The 16,326-nt window shown below is 51.6% G+C and overlaps 8 protein-coding genes across 8 annotated transcripts; 3 read left to right on the top strand and 5 right to left on the bottom strand.

Annotated features, from left to right (window-relative positions):
• Nucleotides 1-135: 135 nt before the first annotated feature.
• MET30 (ubiquitin-binding SDF ubiquitin ligase complex subunit MET30) lies at nucleotides 136-2,112 on the bottom strand (the record flags this gene model as incomplete). Its single annotated transcript, XM_002551589.1, has 1 exon — nucleotides 136-2,112. The coding sequence occupies one exon, from the start codon at nucleotides 2,110-2,112 to the stop codon at nucleotides 136-138; it is 1,977 nt and encodes a 658-aa protein (XP_002551635.1).
• Nucleotides 2,113-2,558: 446 nt separating this feature from the next.
• Nucleotides 2,559-3,518, bottom strand: HIS1 (ATP phosphoribosyltransferase; the record flags this gene model as incomplete). The annotated part of the gene is made up of 2 exons (XM_002551590.1): nucleotides 2,559-3,400; nucleotides 3,467-3,518. 2 exons carry the CDS (start codon nucleotides 3,516-3,518, stop codon nucleotides 2,559-2,561), a joined length of 894 nt encoding a protein of 297 aa, XP_002551636.1.
• Nucleotides 3,519-4,413: 895 nt separating this feature from the next.
• On the top strand, nucleotides 4,414-6,984 carry SYG1 (Syg1p; the record flags this gene model as incomplete). Its single annotated transcript, XM_002551591.1, has 1 exon — nucleotides 4,414-6,984. The coding sequence occupies one exon, from the start codon at nucleotides 4,414-4,416 to the stop codon at nucleotides 6,982-6,984; it is 2,571 nt and encodes an 856-aa protein (XP_002551637.1).
• Nucleotides 6,985-7,079: 95 nt separating this feature from the next.
• On the bottom strand, nucleotides 7,080-10,472 carry NEO1 (aminophospholipid-translocating P4-type ATPase NEO1; the record flags this gene model as incomplete). The annotated part of the gene is made up of 1 exon (XM_002551592.1): nucleotides 7,080-10,472. One exon carries the CDS (start codon nucleotides 10,470-10,472, stop codon nucleotides 7,080-7,082), a length of 3,393 nt encoding a protein of 1,130 aa, XP_002551638.1.
• Nucleotides 10,473-10,698: 226 nt separating this feature from the next.
• On the bottom strand, nucleotides 10,699-11,488 carry KLTH0A04202g (60S ribosomal protein eL34; the record flags this gene model as incomplete). The annotated part of the gene is made up of 2 exons (XM_002551593.1): nucleotides 10,699-11,033; nucleotides 11,452-11,488. The coding sequence occupies 2 exons, from the start codon at nucleotides 11,486-11,488 to the stop codon at nucleotides 10,699-10,701; spliced, it is 372 nt and encodes a 123-aa protein (XP_002551639.1).
• Nucleotides 11,489-12,177: 689 nt separating this feature from the next.
• Nucleotides 12,178-12,603, bottom strand: KLTH0A04224g (RidA family protein; the record flags this gene model as incomplete). The annotated part of the gene is made up of 1 exon (XM_002551594.1): nucleotides 12,178-12,603. The coding sequence occupies one exon, from the start codon at nucleotides 12,601-12,603 to the stop codon at nucleotides 12,178-12,180; it is 426 nt and encodes a 141-aa protein (XP_002551640.1).
• An 87-nt stretch (nucleotides 12,604-12,690) lies between these two features.
• PET117 (Pet117p) lies at nucleotides 12,691-13,059 on the top strand (the record flags this gene model as incomplete). The annotated part of the gene is made up of 1 exon (XM_002551595.1): nucleotides 12,691-13,059. The coding sequence occupies one exon, from the start codon at nucleotides 12,691-12,693 to the stop codon at nucleotides 13,057-13,059; it is 369 nt and encodes a 122-aa protein (XP_002551641.1).
• A 493-nt stretch (nucleotides 13,060-13,552) lies between these two features.
• Nucleotides 13,553-15,295, top strand: KLTH0A04268g (PHO85 cyclin family protein; the record flags this gene model as incomplete). The annotated part of the gene is made up of 1 exon (XM_002551596.1): nucleotides 13,553-15,295. The coding sequence occupies one exon, from the start codon at nucleotides 13,553-13,555 to the stop codon at nucleotides 15,293-15,295; it is 1,743 nt and encodes a 580-aa protein (XP_002551642.1).
• Between the last annotated feature and the right edge of the window lie 1,031 nt (nucleotides 15,296-16,326).

Raw genomic sequence — 16,326 nt, forward strand, 5'->3', positions numbered from 1 at the left:
ATCATGAGACGTGAATGAGGAGCTCGCTCGATGTTGTCCCGTTAGAAATGATCTGGGCCGTGGATCCACAAGCGAAGCACCCTGAGTACAATTGTACTTTGGAGCCACGCCGGGCACATCTCGCCAGGCGCCTCGCTAGTCGAACCGGTGGAGCTTGACGCATCCCAGCTCGTCGCCGCTCACAAACTCTGAGTCTCCGATGCCAACGCATGTGATTGGAGCGTGATGGCTGTCGAACGTGTGTATGCACTTGCCGCTTTGTAGATCCCAAACCTTGACAGTCTTGTCGTGTGCACCACTGATTATTCTGAAGTTGTCGGCAGCGATGTCCCAGATCCCTTCAAGATGGCCGAAGTGCGTTCTGACACATTTTCCAGTGCGCACGTCCCACAATTTTATGGTGTTGTCAAGTGAACAGGACAGCAGGTGGGATGGATACGGCAGTGAGTCGTCGAGAGGCGCCAGCTGGCCCTCGGAAGGGTCGTTGGCTGCCGGTTCGTCGTTCCGCTGCGCCTCACTTGCAGGGTCTGTAACCAGGTTCTCGGTGTCCAAAATATTGAGAGGAAGGACTTTCTGGACCTGCCCGACGTGCCCGCGGAACACCTTCAGGCATGTGTTGGAGCGAATGTCCCACATACGGATGGTGGTGTCGTCGCTGCCGCTGAAGCACGTGAAACTCTTGGGGTGCAGCTTCACGCAGCCCACCCACTCGGAGTGGCCGCGCAGCGTGTAGCAAGTTCGGGACTCCACGTGCCACATCTTAACCGTTTTGTCGGCGGAACCCGACACAATGATCTTCTTGTAGGAGTCCACGCTCAAAACGCTATCAGAGTGCCCGCGGTAGGTGGAGACGCACGCGCCCGTGACGTAATTCCACACACGGATAGTGCGGTCCAAGGACCCGGTAATCAGTTTCTGGTCGTCGAAATACAGTGTTTTCACGCCGTCGCGGTGGCCTGTAAGCCGTCTTACCAGCTTCCCTGTAGCCAGGTCCCAGATGGCAACTGTTGAATCGTAGGAGCCAGTGAACAGCAGGCGGTAGTTGAATTGTAACGTCAGAACGCCGTCCATGTGTCCCTTGAAGTCCTGAATATGGGCAGCGCCCTTTCGCCAGTTAGACTCGACCTTAAACCTTTCGCGGTAGATGACTTTCCAGGGCCGGGTTTTCCTATGCCCCCCTGAGGCCGCCGCCGTCGCGCAGGCGTCTTTCGGATCTGACTTCTGCTCTGTGGAGTCGATGAAGCGCGCGCGCTTCATATGCAAAAGAGGCAAGCCCCATCCACAGTTAGGGCACTTGCGGTCGATATGCTGCTGGCACATGTGGTACCATACTTTGTCGTCGTCTGCCAGCTGTTTCCACCGCCGGCACACTCTTGCTGCATTGCAAAGACTCTCGCAGTCTAAATACCCCAGGATCTTGAGTGAAACCTCCTCGGGCAGTGTGCTAATAAAATCGATTTTTATCATATTCTGGACCTCGGAAGCCACGAATGACAGCTGAGGAAAACAGCAGTTTGTCAGCATCCCCTCGAGGAGCAGTTTGCGCATCTTGTCGTTACAACTTGTGAATGTGCTCAGCACGTTTTGAACTTGTCGCTGTTCTTCGGGTTCTAGCTTCTCGATCTTGCGTTGAAGCAGGGAGTGTCGCTGCTGGTCTTGCTTGCGACACGCTGTGTGTGTGGGGGACTGTTGAATATCCGGGTTGTGACGGTAGCAGAATCGCAGGAAGTTGTACTGCGGCAGCCCGCGCCTGCGTTTGTTCACATTCTGGGCCGAAGCCTCAGAGGATACCTCCGCAGTGCTTGGCTGGTCCTCCTCGTATTCTTCCAGGCCCCGCTTCCCATTAAGCCTGCCGCTCGCCACAACACTGCTATTTGCAGCGTCTGGGGCCTCCTCTTTGGCATGCATATTTGTACTTTGTGTTGATCTAACTTCGGGTTTGATAAGAGCACCCATTTGATTTGGAAACTCCTCTAACATGACCGTCAACTTTCTCCTTCTTCTCCAAGGTAAACTTTCGAGCTTCTTGATCCCCTTAATACATGTACCGATGTGCTTATCTTCAACTGTAATGGTGGTTTTGTTCGATGCGCTGTGGTTTGATTGAGACATGTCAATTTTCGGCGCTAGTATCACGTGAAATTGAAGATTCTGCAGTGTGGCATTTTCCGTGAAACAAGCTTTGAATAGCAGTCGCGATGCGACGACAGTATAACGAATACGTTCTGGGTACGAAGGCAACGTGCTAAATAACAATAAGCTGTGAAGACCTTAATGCCACTTGTCTCGGGTCTTACCGAACCCTTTTTCTACGCTTTTAAACTGTGGTTCCTGGGGTTGGGGGTTTACGGGGACAATAAACTAAGGAGTATGGATCTAACATAGGCGCGATACGATAACCTTTGCGATTACGGGGTCATAACCAGTCGTTTCTGAGTTTGGTTGTCATTGCGTGGCATTTTGTGTCTTTTTCAAAGTATTTACATCACGGGTTACTGAATGTTCATAACAAGCTTCGAAACTTTAATTACTTAATTGTTTTCTACGCATCTATCAAGTTACACACGGCAGTTGGAAATCTCAAACACCATGATGTCGGCAGCGCCGTTCTTCTTCAGGTCGTCCATGATCGTACCCTTCTGCTTCCTGTCAATCATGGCAGAAACAGCAACCCAGCCCTCGTCGTCTATCTTCGAGATGGTAGGGGCTCTTCTTCCTGGCGTGATCTTGAGGACCTGAGGTAGACAAGACACAGGCACGTTGTAGTTACACGAAACGTATTTTTGAGCAGTCATCACACCTTCAATTCTGGACTTGATTGTCTGTAAAAGCTCAGTGTCGCCCTTAGGGTTCTTGGACTCTATCAAGTGTGCGCTGGTCTCCAACACGGTGGCAATGTCCTTAAGACCTGCAGCACGCATGGTCTCGCCGGATTCGACCAAGTCGACTATGGCGTCGGCAATACCTAGCGCGCAAGAAGCCTCGACGGAGCCGCCGACGTATCTGATTTTAGTGGTGATCTGGTCGATTGGCACGCCTTCGAGTTCGGCGAAGTATTCCTTGGTCAGCTGGGTGAAACTGGACACGATTGTCTTGCCGATCAGCTGTTCTGGCTTTTGGTAAGGCCCCGCCTCAGGAACCTGCACTTGAAGCTTGCAAGCGCCGAACTGCAGGTCCATTGGCAACAGGACATCGACTTGCGACTCCTTCACCTGGTCCACGCCCGTGATACCCAAATCACACTTACCTTCGCCTACAAACATAGGAATGTCGGCAGCGGGCAGGAAGATCAAGGCGATAGGCATGTTGGTGGAAAGAGCAATATCTAGTCTCTGGGAGCGGTGGAATCTGATGTCAGATCCTTTCAGGATCGAAACTGCCTTTTCATACAGACGGCCCTCTGCACGCGTACGTTTGTTAGTCATATACACCGGGAAATCGAGTTCAACTCACAATTTTTTCATACTCTTAGGGATCGCAAACAATAGTCTGTCGTTCAAGTGGTTAACTAAATCCATGATAGTATTGATGGATACGGAGTTGAGCGACTGCGTTGATCGAGCGTGCTAGTTTTCGACAGCTTGGATAAGACTCATCAAAAAAATGACAATTAGTGCAAAGTGATATCAAATTTTTTTCATATCGAAATGCGTGGGGATATTACAGATACCTAAGGGCTTGTATCACGGAGGGATTACTGGCACCACCTGCTAGACCCAAAACGACCCAACGCTGTTTCATGAAATAGCGTTTGGCCGGTATTGCGTGCCATGAATCGCAGGCTTAAATGATGTGGACCGAGTTGCAGGCTTCGGTGCCGTATTTGGAGCCCTGAAGAATCATCTAATGGGCAGCGCCGTGCTACATACCCGGCGAGGCTCATTTCGCATGGAAAGGCCCGGTAATAGCACTAATGACATAATCAAAAATGCCTCAACCGTCAAGAACGAGGATATAATTCGCTTTCAAAACTGTATCTCACCACGTGACATATATTGATGACATACGCAAGGTGTTGATCTCACTGAAGACGGCAATAGTTCCTTAAATTAGCCCGCGTGGGGAAAATAAAGGCCTCCGATGAGCTTCCACAGACTAGATCTTGAAGAACTTTAGCTTGTAGGACTAGGATATACTGGTTTTGAACGCAGCCAGATTAGGACATCGGCAAGCTTTAGCCGGTTTTTTTAACGGGATAACGAAAAAGTGTAGGCATCGGAGGGTGGCCAGATCTTCGGGTAATCCAGGAATTGTATCGTAAGAGGTCCGGAAGAGTATTTCTGTTACGGGATTTTCTAGTCTAGAGAACCCGAAAAAGCTCCATATTCCAATAGCTCTAAGACCTGCAAACTCATAACAGCGCCGGTGCCAGTCTCTGTTTTGAAGTAGCGACGCCCATACAACGCCCTGGAGATGAAATTTGCAGAGCATCTTCGCGAGTCCGCGGTTCCAGAATGGATCGACAAGTACATCGACTACAAGAAAGGCAAGAAGAAGATCAAGGCGTGCAGAAACACGATCGCTGCCAGCGAGGTGCTGGTCAACAATGTTTCGACCACAAACAGTGTAGCAATGTACCGGGACTCCTCCTCCAGCTCGCGGTACAACTCTCAGAACGTCTACTCACCCGTGCAGCGCCGGTTCGTGCAGGAGTTCATCGACAAGTGGGTTATAGACCAGGAGCTTGAGAAGTGCAATGACTTCTACCTTTGGGAGTTCAAGCGTTGCAGCAGGCGCTTCGCGATTTTGCGTGAGCAGATCGAAAGGTTCGAAGCCCACCGGACACAACTCACGGTCACTGAATCCGACCCAAAATATTACGGCGCAGTGGACCGCGATGAGCGCGTGGTCCCCGCTAAAAGCCGTAAGAGATCATCATGGGCTACCCGGACATTCAGGACCCTGCAAGATTTGGAGCTGATCCCATCATTACCTTCATTGAAACCCTTCAAGCAGCTCTTTCTCAATGAGCCAGACACCAATAGTCTTTCTGTCGGTTACGGCGATACGTTTGCTCCCTCTTCCCTAACGACAAACCAAATTCAGCACCGTCTTTCTGATGCCTTGATCGAGTTCTACCTGCTTGTGCAGCTCATCAAAAACTACAGGGACATTAACGTCACGGGCTTTCGGAAGATTGTTAAAAAGTTCGATAAATCCTGTGGCACTCGTGAGCTGTTTTCTTTCATAGAGTATGCCAAATCTTCTTATCCGCTATTCCAGCACGCAGAAGCTAATGCTAGAATGGTCGCGCAGCAAATCCACGACTCTGTTGCAACAAGGACTTCCGCTGCTTCTTCGAACGACCCTAATTTTGAAGACCCTTTAGTGGTATGGGAGCACGAGGTGACGACATGGTATACCGACGTTTTGTCCAGCTCCGCCAAGGACCGCAAACGGAAGATCGAAAGAATCAAGAACTTATCGCTGGAGTATTCCTTAAATGAGCAGAAAGTCCATCGTTTCAACAAGTCCATACTTCAGGTTTTTGTGGGCGGTGTCCTCATGGGTGGTTCTTTAACTTTGGTTGCGTATACCTTATGGGTTGGATTCAAAGCACCAAGCTCTTCTAAAATACACCACATTTTGTTGCCATTGTGGGGTGGCTGGTACATGGTTTTTTTGATCACCTTCCTCTTTTTACTGAACTGCTTTATATGGCACAGAAGCAATGTCAATTACAGATTTATTATGTTCGGAGAAATGCATTCGCGACGGGGTGCCGTGCTTTTCAACAATGACTTTTCAACAACCCAAATCCCAATTCTGTTCTACTTCGCTAGTGTTTTGGCTTTTCCTATGACGTTACTCGGCGCGCTCAGTTTTTATGAAAATGCGTTAGACCCTTTTGCTATCATTTGGATAGTGCTAGTGTCAGTTCTCTTTTTCTTACCTTTGTTTGGTAAAACTCCGTACCTGAACCTTCCTTACTGGAATAAACTCACCAAGTCAGTTCGCTGGATCCTTGTTTCCTTTGTGAGGCTAATATTTTCGGGATTTTATCCGGTTCAGTTTGGTGACTTCTTCTTGGGCGATATTTTCTGTTCGCTCACATATTCACTGGCTGACATTGCTATGTTTTTCTGCATATACTCTCCAACACCGAATGGAATGTGCGGCTCTTCGCACTCCAAGGCAATGGGCGCTATGACTTGCTTGCCAAACTTTTGGAGATTTATGCAGTGTCTTAGAAGATTCTCGGATTCAGGTGATTGGTTTCCACATCTTGTGAATGGTGTTAAATATAGCATGAGCGTTCTCTATTACGCGTCCCTTTGTGCATACCGCATAGGCCATACTCGCAATAGAAGAAACGTCTTCATAATCTTCGCTACATTGAATGCCACATGTACTGCGATATGGGATATTATTATGGATTGGTCGCTTTTACAACCTGGCTCGAAGAACTGGCTTTTGAGAGATGACTTATACCTTGCAGGAAGAAAAAACTGGAAAACAGGAGCCTACTCAAGAAAACGCAAATCAGTATATTATTTGGCCATGGTATGGGACGTGTCCATGAGATTTCAGTGGATTGTTTACGCGATAGCACCCGACACAATTCAACAAAGTGCAATCACTTCTTTGGTTCTAGCAGTATTAGAAGTGGGAAGACGTTTTGTTTGGATCATATTTCGTGTTGAGAATGAACATGTCGCAAATGTGCACTTATTCAAAGTCTCAGGCGAAGCCACTCTTCCTTTCCCTAGCACCGTTGAAGGAGATGTTGAAACAGAGGGATCAATCGCAAGCAACCATTATGCAATGTCAGAAGTCAGCTACCCTGCTATGCCTTCCCCTACTCCAATGTACAGAGGTGAATCTCTCCAGAAATCTACTGGTTCCAACGGTCTATTGAGAACTCTCAGCAGCTCTATACCATGGGCACATGCTCAAGATTTCCAGAGGCCAAGGGGGTTTTCTATCGTAGATCATAGCCACGAAAGCGACGCAAGCGAAAGTGAAGCTGAAAGCATGTTATAAGCAAAAGCGCATCCAAATGAAATGGTGCAGCTTTTTCTTAGAAGGCAATAAAATATATGAGTGGGACGCTTTTTATTTTGAAATTGTCTATTTAGTTAAGCATTAAAGTAAAACTGTTGAACTTTTGCGTAGCTGGGTGGGTTGAGCTTTCTGTGCAAAGCCTTCGCAGTCCAGACGGGGACAACTGATAACCCTAGTATGAGCGCCAACTTAGCGTAAAAATTTGGTTGGGTCATGAAATGCAAATCGAAGTAATCTCCAAGGAGAGGGATAGAGCCCACGAAAACAAGGAACGTCAAGATTTCGCAGATTATCATTGTTTTGTTCCACGTATAGATTTCTATTGCAACCATGATGAGTTCATTGATAATGAGAACCGTGAAACTGAGGGCGACTAGCCGTTTAAAATCTAATTGATCAAGGCTTGTAAAAGCTTGAGAGAAACCCTGAATAACACAACCTTGGAAGACAGAGAGGGCTACCCATACAAAAAAGGTCTTGTAGGAGAGACTCTTTCCCGCCGTCAACTCCTTGTATAATTCTGGGTATGTTTTGGTGAGAGATTCGTCAATGTCATGGTCTAAAGTCAACGAAAACACAGGTGCCATGGTGTAACAAGTTGCGTATCCCACCATCAACCATCCTTGGTATAGGGCAATCGGCTCAAATTTTGAACTTATGGAATACACCGCCTGGCAAACCGATATTAAGAGACCTCTGTGTATCACAAATTGAGCTAGCTTGGCGGACCTCTTGTACGAGTTTCGGCCGTGCCACAGAAGCAACTTTGACAAGTGGCAGAACTGTGTAATGGAAAAGTCAGCAGCTAAAGAAGCCTGTTTTCCTTCTTTGCCTACAATGCCAACGCCAACATCTGCTGCCTGGATCATGCTCACATCATTGCCGCCATCGCCAATACAGCACACTCTTTTGCCAGTCGCCTCGCGAATGAAGGTTGCAACGTCCGCTTTTTGCTGAGGAGTACAGCGGCATGCAATGACAGCGGGCAGGTGAACCACGATTTCAAAAAACTCTTGCCTGTAGTATTCAAGGTAAGTTGCCAAGGATTCACCATCGATTAAAAGACATGAATTTTGATTGATTTTCAGGAGTTCCAGCTGGCCCAAAGCACCTTCAGGCTTTCCAATTTTGGTGACAGTATGTACGTACTGTCCTCTTGATACCAGCTTAGCACTGATAGAAACACAACGCGCTGTCTCAACCTTGTCACCAGTGAGCATCCAAATTTTGATGCCAGCATTTCTTAGAAGTTCGATGGAAGATTTCGCATCGTGCTGCAACTTGTCCTCGACACCCGTCAAACCAAGTATTTCGAGATTGTGTTCAAGGTGCTTCTTTACTACATTGCTCATCAAAGCCTCGCGGTTGAGCATTGTTAAAGAAGCGTCCTTGTATTCTTTGGTGAAATTGTCGAAAACTTTCTGAGAAAGCTTCTTACGGCCAATGACCAAAGTACGAAGGCCCTCGCGGGCCAAGTTACCGGTCTCTTCCTCCAACCAATCGTTTGTTTGCACAATTTTGCTCATGACGACATCTGCACCTTTTTGGAAGAACCAATGTTCCTGTTTCTGCTTGTCGAAGATTATAATACCCATTCTTTTGTTGTCTGAATTGAAAGGGAAAACTTGCACTATATCAAAATCAAAATAAGATCCTGACTGGTCGTGAAGCAAGGTGATGGAATGGCGGTCTCTCTTGAAAAGCGTTAGCCCCACAGATTCTGTAAACTTTACTATGGCAATTTCGTCGGGAGACGCTGCTTGGTAAGTGAGTTCGCCATCTTCGAACGTCGGTGTGACCTGGTGGCACAGAGCTAGCGCTAATACCAAATCGCGCACACGAGATGGCAAATCCTTTTTAGAGGCGCTTGGTAGCACAGTCGAATCTGCGCCACTTGTCATACCGCGCACATAATCTGTAACTATATCCATGGTATCCATGGTATAAGAGACTGTTCCCAGATGCAGCTTTTTCAGTTCCATGTCATTTTGTGTCAGAGTACCAGTCTTGTCGGTTAACAGATACTCTATGCGCCCAAGATCCTCTGGAATCGTACTAGTCCTCACAATAGTATCAGGAATTGTGGCATCATGCTCGATTTGATAGGCATATACTGATTTTCCTAAGTCTAGGTTGACCCTCAAAGATACGGGGATAATTGTTGAAAACAGAATCAGATATCTCATAATGTCCACGTACCAATCACTATTGTTGAAGCCTGCAAAAGCGACGAGAGCTACCGAAAGAATAAAGACACAAACACAAAGGATTTTGGACAAGCTGTTGATTTCGAGCTCCAGAAGGCCGGTTTTCACGCTTGACATTGTGGTGTTCATCGCTTGACGTGTATCGGAACCCGTGTAGACAACACACGCCACTGCCGTTCCGGTTGATGCAAATACAGTGTTGGCCCACATAGTGTTATCCACCGAAAGCGGTTGAGATTGAGAATCATTGAAAGTTAGTTTACCCAAAAAGTTGTGAATGGACTTTTCGGGTACAGATGCTGTAATGTTGATTTTGTGAAGAAGATCTTCTTGGGACAGATGCTGGGTTAAGGGACTAGCGATACGCAACTTCCAGTCTGTTTCACCATCTAATTGGTCGGTCTTGATGAATATTTCACCAGATGGCTCACTTGATTGTAGCAATATCAAGTCTGCTGGAGCCCGGGCGCCCTTGCCTATTTTGATGAGATCTCCGACTTTTAGGTCCTTACTTGGTACCAGCTGGGACTTGCTCAGAACCTCGTAAAGCTCGTTATTAGCTTCGCTGTCCCTGCGCCTTCTTTGTATGTCATCTAAAGCTTCCTTGCTCATTGTAACGATGAGAACAAAAGCCAGTGGCACGATGTATGATGATAAGTAACCGATTCGCAGTGCTGGAATGGCTTGCGATAGCGCGACCAATAGAAAGTATAGGTTGAAAAAGAACTTAAACTGCTCATACAGTATTACTGGGATGAAAGTAACAGGGTTGTACTTTGCATTGGACACAGCGTTTGCTGCATACTTGTATTTGTCATAGATCGGTGTTGTTCCAGGGTGAATCTCCCTTTCAAGCTGCTGGTCTGTAAGTTGTATAGACTTGCCTGTTGATTTGTATTTGGACGACCGCGGGGTGCTCGATGAGCGTACAATACCGGTTATCCTTGACCAAAAAGGCTGCCTGTGTTCGGCGCTGTGACTGTTGCGAGAGCCTCGCGACCAGGAGTCGTTTGGGCCCAGCCCATCGTTGATGAGGGGCTGTGTATCAGAGTGGAGGCCCGCGTTGTGATTATCGTTGCTGGCAATGCTCTTCATTTCGAAGTCTTCGCCTGTGGGAGCGCCCTCGGAATGTATTTGTAGGGACTCTAGAGCGGCGTCCAGGGAGTCCTCGAATTGCGGGTCAAGCAGGTCAAAGCTGTTGTGGCGGTTCGCGGGCGCAGCTGGTTCTTTGTTAGATCCCGGAGGTGGCGTAAACGACATCTGTAGCTAGCCAGCCCTGCCAAAAAGTAGATCAGAGAGGAGGTCTCGGAGTTTGTGTGAGCGGGGGCGGCTTGTTTGAGAGCTTCTTCCGCGAATTGCGTACAGTGGGATTACTTGGGATCAATATGTGCACTTAGAGATAGACAATCATTTGTGACGCCGCGCCGAGATTATTACTGAAATTGGTTGAAGATACAGAAAACGTAATACACAGCTATTTAGAGTTTTAGTTCTTTCTGGACTTCTTCTTGCCGGTGGTCTTGGCAGACTCGGCTTGCTCCTTGACGACCTTCTTGACGATCTTTTGCTCCTCGATCAGGAAAGCTCTGACGATTCTCTCCTTGACGGCGTTGGCGCATAGGACACCACCGTAGGCTCTGGAGACGGTCTTGTGAGTCTTGGAGACGGTAGCGTACTCTCTTGGTCTCATGGTAGAGACACCCTGCAAAGGAACACCAGTGTCACCACACTTAGGTCTGGTAGCCAACTTCTTGGTGTGCTGGGCACGCAACACACCACCTGGGGTCTTGACAACCTTGATCTTGTTGGAACGAGTGTTGTCTGGAGAAGAGTTAGTATTGGGCGTTGGTTGTCATCTGCGGGTTATTGCGGCAGCGGCGCATGGCGGCTTAGGGGCAGCTACCGGGCGAGTTTGCGGCTTTATGCTAATTGCGATCGATCATCCGCATTCGATTGTCGTACTGTGTCGTGCTCGCGGCAAAAAGCCTTGTCAGGTAGCAGAGTCTGCGGCAGCGCATGGGTCCATCCCATCTATCTGAGTTCCCGCCATGACTTGTCGCGGCAAACCGCTTTAGCTCGTAGACTATGGACTGCTCACTGGACATTAAACACCGGCCACCAGTTGCCGGGTGCCGAACGCTGACGATCGCATCAATATCGCACATCCCACATAACTCACCACATATCGCGCATCGCGCACTGTAAACCGCGCATTCGGTATCTCATATCTCGAACATACATGGGTTTCTTCTTCTGAAAGTAACACGTTGAGCCATCTTTGGTTGGTTTCCTACTGCTTCTGTTTCTCAACTCCTCCCGGCAAGGTTATTTCATCTACATCAAATTTTTACCAATCTCCACGAAGCTCGGTCCTTCCAGGTCCCGTGAGCACTTCCAGCCAGGATGGGTTGCCGAGCCCTCGCAAGGGAAGCCAGGCAGAGCTAGGCAGAGCCCAGCAGAGCGCAGGCGGGGAGCAGGCAGGAGTCTGGGCATAGACCCGCCGGGGACTCTCTCTGGGAAGGCTCTCCCAGGCGGGGAGCCGGGGGCGGAGAGGCAGCAGTAGCGCTGCTCGCCCTACGCGGAGGCGATGGCAGTTTTGCTATACCCACGCAATTCTGCCAACCCACGCAACATTTTCGACCTTCTTATTTGTTTTGTTCACACGGAAATTTGACTTCGGCATCCGTACACCAGAGCAGTCACAGATGAGGTGAATGTGATCACGTGATAAAGAAGGCTACGAAGGTCGCCACGAGTACTTTTCTGGGCGCCAGCCCGAGTACGTCGAAACCACAGCCTTGGGTATCCCCCGCAGGAAGTGATCTCGAGGCCAGGCATGTCGCGTCGCGAAAGCTGCGCGGATAGTTGGTCTCAATGGCCGTTTAAGTACGTAGGTACATCGTTTGTATAAGAGTGTTCAGGCCTCGTATGGCGTGTGCGCCGCGGGAATCCCAGGCCGCGGTACTTACTCCTTCTCGACAGCGACGACCTCCATCTCTAAGTCGACGTTCAATGGCAGGTCCTTGACGGCAACGCAAGAGCGGGCAGGCTTGTGCTCGTTGAAGTACTTGCCGTACACGCCGTTGAACTCGGCAAAGTCGTTGATGTCGGCGAGGAAGATGTTCACCTTGACGATCTTGTTGAGAGCGGAGTTGGCCTCCTCCAGGATGTTCTTGACGTTCTGGATGACCTGCTCGGCCTTGTCGGTCATGGTTCCCTCCACACGCTTGTTCTCAGCGGTATAGGGGATTTGGCCGGACACGAATACCATGTTGTTGACCTTCATGGCCTGAGAGTAGGACGCGGCAGGAGGAGGGGACAATTGAGTGCGAACAGGAGTGAGGGTAGACATGGTTCTGAAGGTTTGTCTGGCGGCGTTTCTCAGGAACATGCTTGTGTATTGTAGGTCACTAGAGGGCTGGAATCATATCTTTTGTCTCAGTGGGAATTATATATTAGGCGAAAATGAAGCAGAAAGATGAAAAGTCAATATATACGTCGCACTAACATCTTTAGACACACCATGAGCACGGCTAGCAAGATCACGCTGGCGTTGTCATGCGCCGTCACGGCCGCGACGGTAGTGGGCGTGCACTACGTCCAAGAGCTGGAGCGTGAAACACTGCACCAGGGCCCCATCAAGGACGCGAAACGGATGGCCGAACGCAAGGCTGAGCAGAGCGCGGGCGCAGGCGCGGTGAGCGCAGAGAGCGAGCGCAAGCAGCACTTTAACCGCAGCGAGCACGAGCTGCAGCAGGAGCTGCGGAAGAAGTACGAGGCGATGCAGCCGTTGTCGGGGGAGGTGCTGACGAAGGACGGCGAGCGCGCTGCCCGCGACGAGAAATGAGGGCGTGGGGCGGCGACGCATCGCGAGAAAGGGGGCCTGGAACGTCACTGAAGGGAGATAGCATCGCGGAGCGAATATACCGACGTGCAATAGGACGTTGGAGAATCGAACGGGCAGGCTCTGGCCCTCCACCACGCTCTGGGCGCAGTAATACGCCACGCGTCCCCATCAGCACACTGCAAAGCGCTTAATACGCTAATACCAGAGCGCCTGCTAGACAAAATACAAGACGCTTCAGACGACACCAAATGGCACCACAGGTCTCCCCTCTCAAAACAACTTGTAAATAGAACATAGGAACGAAAAAAAAACACGGCTCAACTTGCACAGCACACATCGACACTCACCGCGCGCTCCATGCTCGGCGCCAAGCGCCAAGCACACCGCGCCAGGCGCTCGAGGGCCCATTCACACGTGATCACACCGGGCAAATCTCACATAATCTCACCTTACATAATTGTTCTGTTCGAACCGTTGAGTACCCACTAGCACTATGTACGAAGAGGCCCCTACTCAATCGGCTCCAAATTTTACGAAGGGAGAGAGGGCTCCTGCAGTAACAACAAGTGATTTCGAAGCACCGAAACACCCCAAGACGTACAGGTCTGTGAAGTACCCCTATCGCAACATCACGTTTCTCGAAGAGATACCAGAGTTCCACACACACACACACACACACATGCCTCCCCGACCTTCATTTTTGGAGCAAGTTTCCGAAAACACACCGAAAACCAAAGCAAGACCAATGCTCATCCCACGACGCGTCTCGACAGTGCACACGGAGGGCCCGACTAGCGTCACAGAAGAAACCATCAGCAGCTCGCACTCGTCGGAGTCCCTGATGAATGGCGAGGATTCCCCCGCTTCGCGGCAGACAGTGGGGATAGCGGGCGGCGGCGTTGCCGTTGGCCCCCACGGCGCGCGTCTCGCGGACTCGCCAGCGGCGGGCGTCGCATCGGTGCGCTCGGATAGCGTCGCGTCGCGGATGCGGCCCATGCTGCAGCGCATGGGCAGCTCGTACTCGCGCGGGTCATTCGTGGGCAAAAACGGGAGCTTCATCTCGACGTCGCTCAGCGACGACGGCGGCAGCGGCGGTGGCAGTAACACGGGGGAAACGCCCGGGCTGTTCGAGGCCGTGTGCGACTCCTCGGACCTCGAACGCGACCACGACCACGATTACGACCATGAACACGACCACGACCACGAACACAATGACGAACATAATCACGCCCGCGCCCAAAGCCGCGGCCACGGCCACTGCCACGACCATGACCACACGCACGGCCAGACCACGCCCGAAGACAGAGAGACCACGCTGCCCAGCTCGGTACCGAGAGGCTCCGCGCCCATCGACATATCCACCGCGCCCATGGCCAAGACGCTGTCGTCCAAGTACTTCCAGGAGAGTGTGCACGACGACGACTACCTGCAGAACTTCACTCCCTTCCACAACACGCCCACGTCCGTGTCCAACTCCTACAGCACCAACGCCACCGGCAGCGACCTGATGGCGCGCCGGCTTGCACACCCGCCCGCCGCGGACCCCGAGCCGCGCCTCAGCGACGACCCCGCGCTCGTGTACATCGCGGAGTTCCCCACGGACAAGCTCCTCAGCATGCTCACAGCCCTCCTGGACAAGATAGTGCGCTCCAACGACCAGCTGAGCCGCGACCGGCCCTTCGACGAGGACCAGTTCCTGGCGCGCGCAGCAGACGCAACGGCCACCGCGAGCGCCTCCGCAGACGCGCCCGCGGCCGGCTGCGCGGGCCACGACCTGGCCGCCGAGATCCTGAGCTTTCGCGGCAAGCATGTGCCCGCCATCACACTGCACCAGTACTTCCAGCGAATACAGAAGTACTGCCCCACGACCAACGACGTCTTCCTGTCGCTGCTCGTGTACTTTGATAGAATCGCGAAGACCTGCAACCACGCGAAGGAGCAGCTCTTCGTCATGGACTCCTACAACATCCACCGCCTGATCATCTCCGCGGTCACCGTGAGCACCAAGTTTTTCAGCGACTTTTTCTACAGCAACTCGCGCTACGCGCGCGTGGGCGGCATCTCGCTGAAGGAGCTGAACCATCTCGAGCTGCAGTTCCTGGTGCTGTGCGACTTCGAGCTGATCATCAGCGTGGAGGAGCTGCAGAAGTACAGCAACCTGCTGCGCGACTTCTGGCACCGCGAGATGGGGGACGCGCCGGAGGCGGAGACGGCCGCGCCGGAGCATGTACTATAGTCGGGGGTGTGGAGACACAAGCGCGAAACGAGCGCCCAAACGAGCGCCGAAGCTGACGCTGGCGCTGGCGCGGCCACGGACGCAGAACGTCCAGGTCACATGCGCCCTCAGCGTTGCCTCGAGATACCTATTACGTAACGACATCCACGCTTACATACGCATCTAACTCAGATCACGCCCCTAATCACGACCTATCCGGCCGCCCCGCCCGGCACTCCCGGCGCTCCCGGCGCTGCCAGCAGCGCTGCTTGGCGTGGGGAAAAGAGCTTACACCGGGGTAGAACTCGTACCGGGAAAACTCGTACCAGCGACGAAAACACGCCGGGGAAGAACTTGAGCCAAAGAGAGGGCCCTTAGCACGCTCAGCCTATTCGCCGCAGGACCCCCTGTCCAGCTTGTCGCGCCCCCCCACAATCTGAAGCCCGGTCGCCACGCTACCAGGCCGGAGCTTGCCTATCTCATGTGTATCGCGCGTATCGGCCCTATCTCAAACTCCCCTATGATTACCTGCGACCGCCCCGGCGTCATCGGGGCCGCCGAGCTCCGGCCGCCGTACGCCATGCTATGAGCGGTCGATCGCAGCAGGCGCTTGTCCGTTACTTTTTTACACACTATCGCGTTGCTTTTCCGTTGCCACCGCAACAAGGTCACGGCCCTCCCGGTCGGCACGCCCGCTCGTTTCGGTGGCGCCGCTCGGGAGTCCCGGCCGTGCGCTCTGACTCGTATCATGGTAATATCACGACGTCGCACAGACCCTCTACAACGGCGCCAGCTCGAGGAACTTTTGACCCCCCCTCGGCCAGCTCGCGACCGGCTTGCTGACGGTGGTGCGCCCTCGCGAGGGTCCTTCCCCACAAAAATATAGGGTCGCCGTCGCGCGGGCTCGTGGACACGTGCGCGTGCGCGTGCCCAGCAGCCAAGCCTAACAATGGCAGCACGGGCGTGCCAGACGCAGCGACGGCGGCGGCGCGTGCCGCCGCCTCAGTTTTGTCATCTTGCCTGCTGACTCCGCCATTTACCTTATCGTGGCT

The sequence above is a fragment of the Lachancea thermotolerans genome (assembly GCF_000142805.1).
Source record: "Lachancea thermotolerans CBS 6340 chromosome A complete sequence".
Classification (NCBI taxonomy): domain Eukaryota; kingdom Fungi; phylum Ascomycota; class Saccharomycetes; order Saccharomycetales; family Saccharomycetaceae; genus Lachancea; species Lachancea thermotolerans.